The 16,378-nt window shown below is 42.1% G+C and overlaps 4 protein-coding genes and 1 long non-coding RNA gene across 7 annotated transcripts; 2 read left to right on the top strand and 3 right to left on the bottom strand.

Moving 5' to 3' along the window:
* Positions 1 to 232: 232 nt before the first annotated feature.
* Positions 233 to 969, bottom strand: LOC135589166 (pectinesterase inhibitor 3-like). The gene has a single exon (XM_065081461.1). It carries the CDS (start codon positions 931 to 933, stop codon positions 382 to 384), a length of 552 nt encoding a protein of 183 aa, XP_064937533.1. The 5' UTR covers positions 934 to 969; the 3' UTR covers positions 233 to 381.
* A 1,074-nt stretch (positions 970 to 2,043) lies between these two features.
* Positions 2,044 to 5,442, top strand: LOC135588133 (uncharacterized). Its single transcript, XR_010476120.1, has 2 exons — positions 2,044 to 5,113; positions 5,244 to 5,442. It is a non-coding gene; the product is annotated as an uncharacterized LOC135588133 (long non-coding RNA).
* Positions 5,443 to 5,460: 18 nt separating this feature from the next.
* On the bottom strand, positions 5,461 to 6,832 carry LOC103995194 (trihelix transcription factor ENAP2). Its single transcript, XM_009415730.3, has one exon. The coding sequence runs from the start codon at positions 6,830 to 6,832 to the stop codon at positions 5,738 to 5,740; it is 1,095 nt and encodes a 364-aa protein (XP_009414005.2). The 3' UTR covers positions 5,461 to 5,737.
* Positions 6,833 to 9,564, top strand: LOC135588131 (tyrosine--tRNA ligase, chloroplastic/mitochondrial-like). Of its 3 annotated transcripts, none has more exons than XM_065080110.1 (3): positions 6,833 to 6,972; positions 7,065 to 7,200; positions 7,785 to 9,564. In XM_065080110.1, the coding sequence occupies exon 3, from the start codon at positions 7,884 to 7,886 to the stop codon at positions 9,489 to 9,491; it is 1,608 nt and encodes a 535-aa protein (XP_064936182.1). In that variant the 5' UTR covers positions 6,833 to 6,972; positions 7,065 to 7,200; positions 7,785 to 7,883; the 3' UTR covers positions 9,492 to 9,564. The 3 variants fall into 3 exon arrangements, with proteins under 3 accessions (XP_064936182.1, XP_064936181.1, XP_064936183.1); XM_065080109.1 differs by having other exon boundaries at positions 7,756 to 9,564; XM_065080111.1 differs by having other exon boundaries at positions 6,836 to 6,967; positions 7,756 to 9,564.
* A 1,864-nt stretch (positions 9,565 to 11,428) lies between these two features.
* On the bottom strand, positions 11,429 to 16,068 carry LOC135589164 (probable polygalacturonase). The gene is made up of 5 exons (XM_065081460.1): positions 15,460 to 16,068; positions 14,634 to 14,754; positions 13,636 to 13,884; positions 13,221 to 13,374; positions 11,429 to 12,100 (listed from the first exon to the last, which is right to left on the bottom strand). The coding sequence occupies exons 1-5, from the start codon at positions 15,886 to 15,888 to the stop codon at positions 11,569 to 11,571; spliced, it is 1,485 nt and encodes a 494-aa protein (XP_064937532.1). The 5' UTR covers positions 15,889 to 16,068; the 3' UTR covers positions 11,429 to 11,568.
* Positions 16,069 to 16,378: the final 310 nt, after the last annotated feature.

Raw genomic sequence — 16,378 nt, 5'->3', positions numbered from 1 at the left:
CCTGTCATATCTTTTACATTATAAACAATAGCTTTAAGGTGTCAAAACTCTAATACAAGTATTTACAAATTGAATGATAGACAATACATTAGTAGAAATCTAAATTTTTAACATGGTACATCATATCATAGGGATATACATATATATATATATATATATATATATATATATATATATATATATATATATATATAGAGAGAGAGAGAGAGAGAGAGAGAGAGAGAGAGGAGAACAACACTGCTTTCATTTCATTCGAACACATTACATGACACGAAGCCAACACAGTTTGCTTAAAACCAAACGGAAAATAGGTGTTTATATTTATACAAACACAAAGAAATCAGCCGTCCGATTGTTTTGTCGGCACATGACCAACGGCGATCAACGGGTGGCGGCGACGCGGGTGATGAAATAGAGCGCATTGCTGGTGACATGCGACGCCTCCGTGACCTGGGCGACGACCGCGTCCCGGGTGCGGCCGGAGAGCCCGGTGATCTCGCGGAGGCACATGTCCTGGTCCGTCATGGCGGCGCTGGCCCACGTCTGGGCGTCGCCGAGCTGCGACCGGAGGGTGTTGGGGTTGAGGCGGGCCAGCTCTTTGGCGGCGCGCGCGAGCTGGTTGGCCGCGTCCGAGAGGAGGTTGGCGCAGTCGCGGAAAGTGGCGCGGTCGCTCGGGGGTTGCGGGAGGGTGAGGCGGCGGAGGTAAGCTGCCGCTCCGCGGGTGGTGGAGTGGGAGGCGGAGGTGGCGGCAAGCGCGAGGTCGGAGGGGGTGGACGGGGAGCTGGGGACGAGCGTGCGGACGCAGACGGAGGGGTAGCTTGCTTGGGCGCAGGCGGAGGCGACGAGGGAGGATGGTGGTGTGGCGGCTGAGGAGCCAGAGACGAAGGTGAGGACAACGAGGAGGAGGAGGCGGAGAGGGAGCACGGTGAGCATTCTTCTTCCTTTGGTTTGAGACTAGGAACGAAAGAGAAGATCGAAGCTGTCAGGCAGGTCGCGAATGATATCTATATGCACTATGTGAAATGTCATCAAGATTCGTGCAACACGGATCTCTCATGGAGTCGTAACCCTAACTAAGCCAGCTATCATCATAAGATTCTTCGTGCTACGCAAGTCAACTACGTCGAATGAATACTCATAACTCTCAAAGCTATCGAAAACCCTGAACACGTTCCCCCATCGTCTACAATCTCAAGAAAAGCCGGTCAATCTGCATGGAGAATCCACTACAGTGTTCAGTGAGATAGCGATGATATGCTCCCACGGTTTACTAGAAAACTGGGCACCAAAGAACACTATCGGAATGATAGATTCTGAGAAGATAAACCACATGAGATTACTGTGGAAGGGATAGAGACAAAAGAAGAACCGAACCGATAGAGAAACTGGAAGCTGTACTGAAGACGAGCACTTGTTTGCTCTGCTAGTTGATTCAGAAGATTAGGTTAGCACTTCTTGGAAGCTTCACAACGACATTAATGGTGGATTGTTTAATGGGAGGAGTCTTGGTGTGACACAGAGTTACTTGCTCGAGGTCTCGGGGCGGGGGAGGAGGGGCTACAGCTAAGGAGTATCGTGGCTCCAAAACAGCACTCTTCTCAGGTCTCCCAGTCTTATCTTGATGGAAATGTAGTGCATGGAGTGGTGAGAGTTATTGGAGACTCTCTTTGACTTCACTGTTGCAAGACATATCTTAATGTTCTTTACTGTACTCAAGCGACAAACTAATTCTCTAATACACTTAAATTGGCGTTAATAACCTTTAAAATAACTTTCAAAGACTGTGCAGTGAATCTAATAATATCAAAGATAATTTAGGTAATTTCATCTTTTATAGTGGTTAATCTGAATTCTTTGGACAAATGTTAATGGAAGATATGCTATTTCAAAGGCTACATATGGGAAAACCTCAAAATATAAATATATTATGTGGTTAGATTTATTGTAAAATTATAATATGAAACTAATAGTAAATTATAGTGATATGTTAAAATTTATTGGTCTTTTCCTGAAATTAAATTATGTAATATTAAAATAGGATTTTTAAATTAAAAACTGCATAACATATTTTCATAAAATATATTAATAATATTGTGATTACAAAAGGAAAAAAAAGAATAAAAAAATCTCCCATCTTCATCCCCATCTCTCTCTCTCTCTCTCTCTCAACTATGGAGTTCTGGTGAATCCTAGCCCAAGATTCTCCTGCTTCTTCCTGAGCTCACCTGCCCCGGACTGCTTGCCCCTCGGTTCCCTCCATCGATGTCGGAGGCGGTGGTGGTCGAGCAGCGGCGAGGGAGAACCGACGGGAAGTCGCCGCTGAGACTCCGGCTCCGGCTCCGGCTCCTGCTCTGGGTGGCGATGACGTCGAGGAACAGATGGCGGCGATCGCGAACGAGCTCTAGTGCCGAAAAGTTGGCGGGTACTACCGGATGGCCCGCGAAGTTCGGCCATCTCCAGGTTCGAATCCTTTGGCCTCCCTTTTGATTGGATAGGCGTTTCCTGGTTATTAGGGTTTTTAAGTTTTTTCTGTTCGATGTTTGGTGGAGTATTGGCTACACGATCGTCGTTCAAGGTCGTCCTTCCACGGATGACACTTCATAATTTGATCGAAGTAATCGCGGCAGCTCAGTTAGGTTTTATGTTCTTCGTCAAGAGCTTGTTTGGGTGCCTGCGATTGTGAACCGTAACGGACTGGCATTTGGATAATGGCGACTTACTGGTATGTTGATCGGGTTAGGTCTTGAACGCATAGCTTGTTTACAGGGTAAGTAACTTTTGCTTGAATCATTCTGTGGTATGAACTCTTTCGGTTGATAGTTTCTTGGAATTCTCCATGCTCTGGGAACTTTGACATGTCAATGTAGTCATTTCTTTTCTTGCATACATGTTATGTAGACTTGTCTTTGTTATCCCTGTAACCATGTTTGGAGTTACATGGAGTACCAGTGCTAAGAAAGGTTAGGATTGCTTGGTGTCAAAATTCTCAAGTCAACAATTTAGTTGGTTCATCTGGTCATCCCATTTGAGACTAAATTAGGATGCACAATCTCTCTACTCAAAGCTCAATGTCCTTGTTAAGGCTCAAACCGATGCATAGCCTGAGATCGCCATGGTAAGGACCTTATCATGGACTAATTAATTTGATGATAGTAGGATATCTAATCTTATATATAACCATATTCATCTTCCCGTTGCCGATGTTGGAATAAAATGGTGTCACATTTCAATGTCATGTTTTGATATGATTCAAGTCATATATCGAAAGGGCTACATCATGCATAAACACTTAATTCAAAATTCTAATTCCAAAATTAATCTTACCGAACTCGGTTAAAATACTGGTATAACAACTCAACCAAACAAGAGCCAATCATTCTGACCATCATTTCTGCCACTTGTTCAATGTTTCATCAAATTTGGAGGACCAAGTTTTTGCAAGGTGAGGAATTATTATGCCCGAATTTTGACTGAAATTGACTAAGGGGCTTTTTGGAGTTTGAATCTTGTATGAAGGATTTATGCAAGGCGAGGAATTATTATGGCCGAATTTTACCTGAAATTGACTAAGGGCACTTTGGAGTTTGGATCGTCTATGAAGGATTTATGCACCGTGCGACCCTCTCGTTAAACTGGAGCATGACAACATATGGACATTTGGCCTTTCTTGCATGTGTAAATATTTTAGATGAATGGCTAAGTTTTATCTGGAGCAAATTTTTCATCAACTATGAATAATAGGTGGCAAGAGAAGCTCAAAAATGTTTATTGTATCTTGAACTAGTGGATCGTATTTTTTGAAAAATCAATCTTTATTACTGACTTGTCAATATGGTAATAGCTTAATTTTGCATTATAGTAAAATTACTCTTGGATTTTGTATATGAACTTAGTTGCTGGACTTCTTTGGAAATATGGAATATTTCCATAATAAAATGTAATGTATAATCTGGATCCAATGTTTCTGTCTGATATGTCTTTTTAAAGTTTTGATCTCACATTTTTCCAAAACAGCATCGTGAGGTATTAAATGAGAAATCTTCAATTTCTTTTTCTGGCTTTGGCCATGTTTCTTCACTTGGAGCATGGAAATTTTTGTGCGTTCAAAATATTAAATGAATTTTTCTAGCCTTTGCCAGGTGCTTGTATTCAGTGAACAGAAGTGAATATGGACATACTTGGATCCACTTGCTTCCAATCTGCTTTTAGCTCTTGCCTGTTATCCATGTTGGGCTAGCAATTTTTGTTTCTAGTGCTGAATCGCTCGCTTACCGGTTTGTTGTTTCTGCTATATGGTTTTTCTTTTGGGTACAACAGCACAAGTTTGGCATGGATGACCATAATGTGCATTTGTTTTTGAAAATACAATCTCTGAATAAGAGGTTGAGAATAATTGAGTTTGTTGCTGCATGGGATTTTTGTTTTCTTGGCTCAATCAGGTTGTGCTACTTTTAGTACAAGTTAGTCTTTTACTTTAAACTTCATAGCTGGTCCAATGTCTTTTGAATTGTCATATGACTTTTGCTCCTACATTGACAGCAACAAACAAAAAGAATATGCATCTTGAACATATGCCCGGATTAAGTGATTAGAAGCTCATTTTATAATAAGTCTTTGATTGTATTTTTGTGTTCAATTCCTTTCATATTTGATCTTCCGTGATAGTAGCGTATGACAGCTCTGGTATCATCCTGCTGCTACATCAAAGAACTCCTTGTCATGTACCATCCACACAGCACTGTGGATTGAGGATGGAAAGGTCTTGAACACCTTTTGATCACTTGGTTAAGTCGCAACAAGGAGATCGACTCCATTGAACATTTTAATGAGAAGGTCCTGGCCAAGCAAGAAAAAGATAACCTTCAGATTCTCGGTGTGGACCGCTAAAACATATTGTAAGCATGAAACAGTGTGAGGAATTCATATCTCATTGAAGTTGGCAGAATTGAATTCATGACAACTACATTCATCTTCCTCTGGGAACCAGCTGTTCTTGACATTCAGAAAAAGGATTGAGGAGCTCTGCACATATGGTACCCATACTGCAAAACCAAATAAGATTGACATAGTCCGCAACCAAGGCTGAAGATTGAATGTGCAGATGAGGGAGAAGGTATTTTTCTTAATTCTTCCAGTCAAACTATAAGATATTTATGCCTCATATCTGTCACAACTATGTAATGATCCTCTTATTGATTGCAATCTCCTCGGTGCATCCTTTTGCCTACCGATATGAGCAACAGTCTCAGCAGAGAATTGCATAGCAAAGATGCACTCCAGATTGCCCCTGCCATATTCTACAATGAGAAACACTAGTTATTATACATTGTTCTGTAGCTGTAATAATCTCGTGACACTTAGGTTCTGCACTTGTTGTATGATGGAATGCTAATTGATCATAATAGAATGAATCTGAATACAAATTACAATTTTGCTGGATTAGATCTGAAGACTGATATGTGAAGAGATTGTTTGAACATGACATAACAGAAAAGATGGACATGATACACATCAGAATCCAATCCAGTACATCTGGATAGAATGTGCCTGAGGGAGATTAAGAATACAATCATCCTACCTAATGGAAGAAACTTGATTGATGCTTGCTATCCACATGGGAGGCTGAGGGGGATACAGGTAGAGAATGACTACAAACTCTTCTGGTTACGAATCTAACACTGACTACAAACTAGTAAAAGAGAGACTTTTTGAAGAACTCTCCCATCTTAAACTTGTTCTACCCATCGTTGCCGCTGATATTGCTGTTGCTACTGTTGTTGTTGTCGTCATGGTTGCGGTGGTGATGGTGATGGTTGCTGCTGCCACCAGCGTCATCGAACTTCCTCTTTCTGCTATTTCCATGGTGGTGACTCCTGAGCTGCGAGAGTTCCATCTGGGTCTTCATCAAGAACTCCATCCTCTGCAACTCGAGCTCTCTGGTGAACTCCAGCCGCTGCTTCTCCATCTCCATCGCCTGCCGCAGCTTCGAGCTCTCCACCCGCTCGTACACCTCCCCAAACTTCAGTATCGCCTGCGCCAGCTCCCGGAGGTCTGCCGTCCTCTGTTCCTCTCCTTCCTCTTCCACTGGCTCCTGGTGGAGCCTCATGCCGTTGGCCTCCTTCGGCGGTGGCGGCGGGAACCCGTCGGAGGAGTCCGCAGACGAGCCCGCCAACTTGGACGCCAAGGCCGGTGACGATCTCACCTTCTTCTTCAAGGTGGGGTGGTTGGAACGGAGCCGCTGCGGGATCCGCTGGGGGTAGCGGAAGGGAACACCGGCGGGAATCGTGCTGCTGGGTGGCGGCGGGGCGGGCTTGTGGGTGGGTCCGAGGAGAAGGTCGAGGCGGTGGAAGAACGGCCAGGAGGGGGTAGCGCCGCCGGCAGAGGAGGAGATCTTGGACTTCTCGATCTTGTACTTCTTCTTAAGGGTGTCGATGCGGTTCTTGCACTGGACGTCGGTCTTGGGGGCCTTGGTGTAGCCGTCGCGGCTGGTGACGGCGTCAGCCACCTCCTGCCACTGCTTCTGCTTGAGGTTGCCGCGGCTGAGCTCCAGGTACCGCTCCCCCCAAGCGTCGATCAGGGCAGAGGTGGCGCCGTCGCTCCAGCAGTCCTCGCGCCCTCCGCCGCTGGCTGGGCCGGGGGAAGCGCGCAGCTGCCGGATGGGGACGGCGTGTTGGGGCGCGGCGGCAACGGTGACAGGCTCATCGATGCGGCCGTTGGGTTGGTGGGGAGAGGCGCTAGGGGAGGAGGAAGGGGGCACCACAGAGACCGGGGGCGGCGACGGGGATTGGGACAGCGAGCGCGACGGGGACTGGGCGTCGTCGTCGTCCTCCATCACGCGAGAAGGAGATCTGCGCTCTGGCGGCAGCGGCGGCAAGGGACGGGTGAGAGAGGGCAAGTAGAAAGAAGAAAGAGGTGGGAGAAGGATTCTTCCGCCGACCGGCGTTACCTTTTGACGGGCGTCCGGAAGGTCTGGTACGATATAGAAATATATAACGTTTTTCTACAATATGTCTATTTCCTTTAAACTTAAAAGCGGGACAGAATATAACGGTGCCGGTTTGAAGGATTGACGGCGAGACCGCGGGAGAATTGACGGCGTCGTCGTCGGCGTAGACCCGGGAGCTCAACGCCCACGTGAGAATCGAGGTCGTAGGGCTACGTGGCATGTTTCGGTTGGAAGATCGCTGCAGTTAATCTTTGGTAAGTCGCCACTTTTATCTTCGATAAAATCTACGTATTTTTGAATTATCGGTTGTTCCCTTATTTTTTTTCAAAGCCAATTATTCATTTATTTTTGTTACTACTAAATCACTAATTTTCTTTTTTGCTCACTAAGCACAATAGAGAAAAAAGAGTCCATGTCTTCCCAACTTACTCTTTTAATTAAATATATACGTCTATACAAGATATAATCAAAATTTGTATATAATAATTCCTAAAATATGCAGCACTCTTAGAGAGCATGATTTCAGATCTTTTTCTACCCAACTGACAGGACTAGATAACAATTGGCTACTCGAATTATAAGCTTTAATAAATTAAATGGATCTTTTTTTGCCATATATATATATTCATATATATATATACATACATATATAGTTCAAATATTTCATATATGACTTCTGTTAATTCTCATACTAACTACAATTAATCATTAGTCATGCTTGTCACTAAATCTAAAAGCTATTGAAATTACACACACAAGTTTCTAAATTTGAAGAAATAAATAATATGTATAATATATATAATGTTCAGGTTAAAGTGTGGGGTAAACACGTAAATAGGTAACTCTTAAGGGATGAAGAGAGACATTTCACTCGACGGCCGAAAAGATAAGAGCTGGATTTGGGCTCAACGGCGGAGCCTTCTTAACTTTCGGATCCATGGCCGCCGCCGCCACGGCTATGGCGGCTTCCCGAACCTCTCTCCTCCAACTCCTCCGCCCGAAGCTCCTCGGGACTTCTCGAACCTTCTCCTCCTTCCCGTGCTGCCGCCGCCCCTGCGCTCTCCCCCTTCTCCTTCGCCGCAGCTCCTCTCAGCCCGCCCCCGAAACCCTCGAGGCGCCGATCCAGGGGTTGGACTCCTCCACCCGCGCCCCCAACGTCGTCGACATCCTCCAGGAACGGGGCCTCATCGAGTCCATCACCAGCGAGAACCTCAGGTCCGCGTGCTCCACTCCCGCAGCCAATCCCCTCAAGGTCTACTGTGGCTTCGATCCCACGGCCGAAAGCTTGCACCTCGGGAACCTGCTCGGGATCATCGTCCTGTCCTGGTTCCAGCGGTGCGGCCACCAGGCTGTTGCACTGATCGGTGGCGCCACCGGCCGTGTCGGAGACCCGTCCGGTAAGAGTTTAGAGCGGCCGGAGCTAGACGTCGAAACGCTGGATAAGAATAGCGCCAGTATTAAGGATTTGATCTCTAAGATCCTGGGAAGAAGAGGAGGGAACGAGATTGCTATTGCAGGATCCGAGAACGAGACATTTTTGGACATTGGCGACGACAAAGGCAGGAAAGGCACGTTCTTTGATTCGATCTCAGAAGACAATAGGAGTTCCGATGAGTCTTTCATGATTCTGAACAATTATGACTGGTGGAAAGACATCACGCTGTTAGAATTCCTCAGAGAAGTAGGAAGGTTTGCTAGGGTTGGCACCATGATGGCAAAGGAGAGTGTCAAGAAGAGGTTGGTGTCAGAGGAAGGAATGAGTTATACTGAATTCACTTATCAGCTATTGCAGGGTTATGACTTCTTGTATCTGTTCAAGAACATGGGTGTCAATGTTCAGATAGGTGGTAGTGATCAGTGGGGCAACATCACTGCCGGCACCGAACTGATACGAAAGATATTGCAGATTGAGGGTGCTTTTGGTTTGACATTTCCTCTCTTGCTCAAGAGTGATGGAACTAAATTCGGGAAATCTGAAGGTGGAGCTATATGGTTGTCAGCATCGATGTTGTCACCGTATAAGTTTTATCAGTATTTCTTTGCGGTTCCAGATGTTGATGTCATAAGGTTTCTAAAGATTCTTACGTTTTTGAGCATGGAGGAGATTCGGGAGCTGGAGGAGGAAATGAAGAAGCCTGGTTATGTTCCGAACACAGTTCAGAGGAGGCTTGCAGAAGAGGTGACCCGCTTTGTACATGGGGAGGATGGACTTGCTGAAGCTTTGAAGGCAACTGAAGCTTTAAGGCCCGGCGCTGAGACACGGTTGGATGCGGAGACAATTGAAGGAATATCAGAGGATGTTCCATCATGTTCTTTGGCATATTATCAGGTGTTAAATTCCTCTTTGATTGATCTTTCGGTCTCTACTGGTTTGCTCAGTACCAAGTCCGCTGTACGACGACTAATGAAACAAGGGGGTCTCTATTTAAATAACAAAAGGGTCGATACTGAGGAAAAGAGGGTCGAAGAAGCTGATATAATTGATGGTAAAATTCTTTTATTATCTGCTGGTAAGAAGAATAAGATGGTTGTGAGGATATCCTGACTTCTTGCCTCGAGTTATTGTCAGAATATCAATTTACTGGCTATTTAGTTGAAAGAAATTCAAGTTTTCAGCATGAGAGCTGTATATGTTCGGTTCATGTTTTTCTTTGCTGGAGTTCATGGTTTTGCAATTAGAGCTTCCTGATTGCATTGCATACTTAGAGATTACAGCCAGTTCTCTTTTAGTTGTCATATCATTTCCTCTTCTCTTGCCGTTGATGATATTGATTCCTTTGTCTCATTTAGTAGAAATAGTTACTTGTGTGATGCAGAAATTGTTACATCATGTATCAAGAAGCTATTTTGTATCATTATATTCACATGACAACTAGACTTTGCAAAATCTTTGTACAGATTTTGCGCCTACGTTCAAAATTTAAATCAGAGTGCTTGGTTTGCAATTTAAGTAGCTTCATTTGGCACACCTTGTGATCACTATTAATGTTGGAGATAATATAGGTAGAACTATGAATTCCATCTGTGGTGTTTGTTGCATCTCTTGGTTCTGGATTCCTACTGACACCAAATTCTTGGATCTTCCTATAACTTGTTTTACCAGCATGGTATCAATTAAGATTGCCAAGGACCCCAATTGCAGTGAATATGAAGATGAATCTTGTTAGCATACATGTTACATACTTATCACATCTTGCTATTGTTTAGAGTTCTAATGCTGTATCTGCCACTGCATTATTCTCTATATCGAGAATTATCTAGCTTTATTATTCAAGTGACATGAAAAGAACTGATTTCAAAAGTTGCCTGTTTTTTCTTTTCTTTATGTCGATTACTTATTAATGGCGCTTAATTTTCTGGATGTTCTTTTGTTGTACCCAGCTTTAATTTGATTGGTTAGACTTTCACATGTTAGGGACTTTATACAACAAAACAAGCTATAAAATCCCAACAATTATGAACTGCAAGTTTTTGTTGAGAACAGTTACTGATCGAGTGCCATCAATCCAATATACCGTTTCTGTTTAGATTGTCTTAAATCTTGTTCTACCTCTTCTCGCATCGCTAATATATGCATATCACACATTCATCCTCATACTATTCTTAAGTTCTTGTTGTGAACAAAGTATGATATTTAGTCCAGTTGGAAGGTAGTAGTTGGAAACACAAAAAGCACAAGGTCCTATAGGAATTTGCTACTCTTCTCATAAGCTGTTACTCTGTGAATCATACTATGATCTATCTTAACTTTGGTGACAAGAAAGCTAATCTTGTGATGAGACATTTATATGACTGAAGGGTAGATGACTCAGTTTATTCTTTCTAATTTAAATGACTGCAAGATTCATATGAAATTTCAGTATGATGTCTCCTTAATTTTGCTTTGTTCATTTACTATAGATATTAGCTCTCATCTTTAATCTGCAAAAGGCTGCCATTTTCCTCTTGATAAATTAGCTCAAATTTGTTATTTTTCTCTTGAATTTTAATTGATGTTATAGTACTATAGCTCTTCTACAAGTATTGAAAAACAAAACAAAATTGTAGTCATGAAAATACCTTTTGGCATAGAATTACTTTCATAAATAAGGCTAAAAACAGATCTATTGGTTCTAATTCAAAACGAAGACAAGCTGAAGAAGTGCGCATTTGATTGTAATTGTCTAGAAGTTGATCGTCGATTTAAGTATTTTGGTAAGTGGTTTAGGTTATAAAGGTAATGAGTTGCATCGTAATAAATTATATAGGTATAGATTAATATGGTGAGAGATCCAAATAGAAAAAAAAAATTTCTATGGATGAGTTTGTTTCCATGTGTTGCATCTGATGGAGGTGGAGATATAAATTGGTAACTTAGGCTTAAGTGCTTTTAGTTAATAATTTTAGACTGTTCTAATTGTGGATTAACTATTCCTTAAAATCAAATCAAATCATGACAATTCTTCACAGCATGTGTTTGTGTGTGTATTCATGTATAGTTTATTTACCAACATTATAAACAACTGCAAGTCTACATGTACAAGGCAGAGAATAACAAACCCATACATTTGGTTGATATCCTGCCGCAAAACAATTCAATCTCTCTATGCCTCACCTACAACAAAGGAAAGAGAAGAAATGCCTCAAAGAAATGAGTAGCCAATGTTTCTTTTCTTTGGTAACACGGATCGTTTCACCAGCCTTCCCCATCCATCATAAATGTCGAGGTTAGCACAAGGCGCTGGAAAAATGGTGCCGATGATGCGACCTTGGACGAACGAGCACCGGAAGATGTTCTTCTTCTTCTTGTAGCTCAAGCCGATCGACATGTCGCGAAAGCTAACATCCCTCACTGGGATCTCCTTGCTGCCGTTGAGTCGAACCGGGATGTCGACGTTTTGTCCATGGATCCCATTGAAGTGTATGCTTTCCAGAGTAGGAATAGCCTTTCGATCGAAGAATTCATCGGCATGCTCATTGTAGTCTATCTTTATTACGATGCCGATACTAACATGGTTTAGGGTTACATTCCGATAGAAAATGTTGCGGACGTAGCCTCCTCGACCGGCAGCCGTCTTTATTCTTAGACCTCTCTTTGATTCCCACACATGAAGGTTTTCCACTGTTACATTTGAAACTCCACCAGACATTTCACTGCCTATTGATACTCCTGCACTGCACAGCAACAAGATTGTTCTTGATCACATTGTGAATCCTTTCAAAAACCTCAAGCAACTAAGAGAGTAGTGTATATTTAGCTTAGATGTAAGCAAAATGAAGCACAGAGTTGCAACTTAAAAAGTAGGCACTGCTGCAAATGGTGGGTGGTTTTCTCACTTGTGCAAAATTGAAAAGGTTGTATCAGCTGACTTATGTTTAACTATGTCAGCAGTCAGGAAGATTCTTGAACATTCTAGAGTTTCATTTTGAAGGGTTTTTTTTGCAAGAAAGACTGAATACCTAATCTTGTACTTGTTATAGGAAAAAACAAATTGCATCTATCTCTCTATGGATTATGCAATGTTTTGGACTATACAAATTATATAAAAAGCATTCATTTATCTCAATCTGCTTATATAATTCTGCAGGAATCACAGTTAATTACTAATCATAGCAGGAATCACACATTTAGCTGTAAGCAAAATGAAACACAAAATTGCAACTAAAAAGTAGGCAATGTTTTGTGGTCAGTAATTTCTAATCTCAGTTATGATAATGTACCCATCAACTATGTCATAGCAGGCAAAATTGAAAGGGATGTATCAGCTGACTCAGTTTAACCATGTCAGCAGTCAGGAAGATTCTTTTGAAGCGTTTGACTTTGCAAGAAAGACTGACTACCTAATCTTGCACTTGTTATAGGAAAAAAAAAATTGCATCTATCTGTCCAAGGAATATGCAATGTTTTGGACTATACAAAACATAAAAAGCATTCATTTATCTCAATCAGCTGATATAATTCTGCAGGAATCAAGATTCAAGAAACACATTTTAACTGCTGTCAGACATGTAGAATATGATGATAATAGAACTTCTTTTGCCGTTCCAATAATTCATCCTTCAGAAGATGTCATATAGAACATATTGCTTGAAAGATACAGATTATTATCATATCTGTTACACCTAATAATTTGTGGATTCTAAGCAACACCGAGGAGGTTGAGACATCAAATAGTTGGGCACCAGACTAGAAGGCATGCAACACGCAAACATATGTTAGGTATCAACCAGTTAACAATGATAAATGCAGAACAATGCACATAATAATGTCAAAGGATGTGCAGATGATCTTTACCTAACCACCGAGCGAACGGTGACATTACGGATTAAAATGTTAATCGATGGGCGCTTGTATGCAATGCCGTACTGATCCCAGCCACTCTTAATGGCTATTCCATCATCACCTGTGCAAATGTAGCAATTTTCTATCACCACATCCTCACAAGAATCTGTGCACACATGAAGCATCTGTCAGAAATTGAAGCAATGCTGCCATCTAACTACACGAGATGAAAGCTGAGTTCATGCAACATGTACTGAACTGTCAATGTGCAGAAGCTTATTTCTGTTTTAGGTGTGCAACATCAAGTGATACATGAAATAGGCATCAAAGCAAGATTGGATGCACATCATCTACTCATCAGTGCATGCAATTGCTTGTTTCATTATTACCGGAACAAAATGATGGTAACACAGAGAAACATGCTTACCTGGATCTATTCCATCTGTGTTTGGAGCCCCAGAAACAGGAGCCAGGATGGTAAGGTTTGAGATGGTGACATTCTTACAGTCATAGGGATGCAACGTCCAGAAAGGAGAGTCTCTCAGGGTTATGTTAGAAATGACTACATCCCTGGACCACATGAGCTGCAAAAGAGGTCCTCTGGTGTGGTTGAGAAGTTTCTTCTGATACTTTGTCCACCATGTTTGACCTTGTCCATTTATTGTACCATTATGTCCTGCTTGCCACAGACAATAGGCCTTTAAACGATGAAATCGCTTCCTCATCCAATATATTGCATGATCACATAAAAAATTCAGTATCTCCAGTGTAATTTAATTAAACAAATATTATTGAATGAAAAACAACCTTCAAGAAGCTTTATTTGTTGCAAAGGATTCTACTTGATGAGTTTTCAGCATTTCATTTATGGTCTACATACTTGAGCATAGCTTCAAAACATGGTGTGACTTATGCATGGCCTTTCATCATGATCAAGCCATTATGTGTGAATCAGGCTTCTTACCAGACAGAAGGAATCAAAATCCTTCATAGGAAAAGTTTCTGAACACCTCTAATCCAATGAAATGGTACAATGATCCTCATCTATATGCCCCTTGCAAATTTATCAAATTCAAGTATGATTTAAGGTGGGAAATCAATTCATGGTTTCCCTAATATAATTTTACATAGATATTCGATACAAAAAATTCACGGGGGCATATCCGATATAATTTCTGAGATATGATGTTAAAGCAGGGGATTCGTAGAAAACAACAAAAAAGTATATCAGAATGTGTCAAAGATGGCTTTTTATCGGTTCTGTGCAAGTTATTTTCCTCATAAGAATGATACAACATTATTCAGTACTTGTGGCCATTGCCACATTTCCTGATAAGAATTCTCCTTACTTCTTACTCTAATTATAAAACAGGAAATCAGAAGTAAAGAAAGTTTAATCAGCAAGAGAACAATAAATACACTAACCTGTTATAACCACATCCTTCAGATTTTGGCCATGAATCAGACTCCCATATCTAGGCCCTTTATGCTCCCTTCCATACCCATATGATGGCAGTGGAGGCAATAGTGGCCAGTATCTCTCATCCTGATAAATTACATAATTTAATTATTTGAACAAATTAGACAGTCACACCTTCTTATATTCATATGGTACAGAGTAAAGTAAATTCTATCAATGGAAAATAGTGCACATCTCAAGTTCATTTAGATTTTAAAGTATCAAGAACATGTAGGTAACCCTTGCTTGACTGCCACAAGAAGAATGCACTTACTGTTCTATGCTTGATCATACAGTTGATTACCTATAATAACCAACAGAATTTGAACTCTCACAATGAGGACAAGCAGTCTTCCTACCAACAACACTGACAATTAAAAACCTAGCAGGTAAAGTGCACCTTTGGAAAACAGAGTTCTTTGTGGACAACAAAAAGTTGTTCACCAATATCCCAAACTTCTTAGTCATCACTCATTTGGCATCAAAATCAATTCAGGGGTGTAATGAGAATTAAGAAGATACGATGTCTCAGCATCCCTTCCATCTACCTACCAACTATTCTTTCCATTTCATCACAATTGAGACATAAGAGCATCATCTAGAGGAGTCAATTATGTGAAGAGCATCACTACCCAAAGGATAAAAAGATGATGTTTTTGCCTTGCTATTGCCTAAGATTTTTCCATCACTGGTAACTAGTAAGAATACTAATGATCATGAAATATCACAATCTGCAAGTAACTCATAGAAGGAAAGAACTCAGAAAGATCCAAGCTTGAAGCTTAATCTCACCTCCACGCCAAGAATAACAGCGCCCTCCGCAAGGAAAAGAGTCATGTGACTCGTGAGATTAAACGGCGCCGTGAGCCACAACCCGGCCGGCACATCGAGCTGCCCGCCTCCCCTCTCCCCAAGCTTCGCGATCTCCGCAACCGCGCTCTCGAACGCGTCGGTGTTCAGGGTCTCCCCATCCCCAACCGCGCCGAAATCGGTCAGTTTGAACGCCACCGGCCGAAACATGGGACCGGTCCTGACCCGCGGCAGCTGCAACGAGAACCCGACCTCATCCACATAGCTCGTCCGCCACCAGAACACCGACGCAAACACCAAGGTCCACAACACCAAAAATAACGCCTTGGGCGATGAGAAGAAGGCCACCACCCGTCGTCGGCACTGACAAGCTTGCACCTTCCCGCCGGCCGAGGAGTGCTTCTCCAACATTCCTACGGCAATTCCCCGGTTTTTCTCCACTGAAAGAGCAGAAATCAGGATCAATCGGTAGGTCTTTGCGAGGAGAATCGAATCGTGATGGAGATGCAAGACGTAATCGTCGAATCGGGAAGCGGATTAGGGTTCCCGACATCGGCGACGAGCTGGGGGTTTAAAATGAGCGGGAGAGGGGGTGAGGGAGAAGAATAGTAGTCGACGTCCTCTTGCTTGTCAAGAAAACGTCTGCTTCGTGGCCTTATGATGGCCTTACGATCTTAATCGAACGGCTGTTAACCCACCATGACCTATTCATATCTTATGGAATGAGACGTGAAGAAATTGTAGCCTTGCATTATTAATTTGACCCTTTCTTTTTTTTTTTGAGAGAGAGAGAGAGAGAGAGAGAGAGAAATCCAATAAATGTTAGGTGTGATATGATGGAATAAAATCACAGTTAGCAAACAATTATTTTTTATTATAGGATTTATGAGTTAATTATTAG

This window comes from Musa acuminata, chromosome BXJ1-8, assembly GCF_036884655.1.
Source record: "Musa acuminata AAA Group cultivar baxijiao chromosome BXJ1-8, Cavendish_Baxijiao_AAA, whole genome shotgun sequence".
Classification (NCBI taxonomy): domain Eukaryota; kingdom Viridiplantae; phylum Streptophyta; class Magnoliopsida; order Zingiberales; family Musaceae; genus Musa; species Musa acuminata.
The sequence above is the reverse complement of the archived record's forward strand: the minus strand, read 5'-3'. Positions and strand labels throughout refer to the sequence as shown.

Excerpts from the sequence above, each read along its gene's own strand:
- LOC135589166 (XM_065081461.1), bottom strand. The coding sequence starts at position 933 with ATGCTCACCGTGCTCCCTCTCCGCCTCCTCCTCCTCGTTGTCCTCACC.
- LOC103995194 (XM_009415730.3), bottom strand. The coding sequence starts at position 6,832 with ATGGAGGACGACGACGACGCCCAGTCCCCGTCGCGCTCGCTGTCCCAA.
- LOC135588131 (XM_065080110.1), top strand. The coding sequence starts at position 7,884 with ATGGCCGCCGCCGCCACGGCTATGGCGGCTTCCCGAACCTCTCTCCTC.
- LOC135589164 (XM_065081460.1), bottom strand. The coding sequence starts at position 15,888 with ATGTTGGAGAAGCACTCCTCGGCCGGCGGGAAGGTGCAAGCTTGTCAG. Across the intron at positions 13,375-13,635 it reads CACAGATGGAATAGATCCAG|ATTCTTGTGAGGATGTGGTG; the intron begins GTAAGCATGTTT and ends ATGTGTGCACAG. Across the intron at positions 12,101-13,220 it reads ACCGTTCGCTCGGTGGTTAG|TGCAGGAGTATCAATAGGCA; the intron begins GTAAAGATCATC and ends GTTGCTGTGCAG.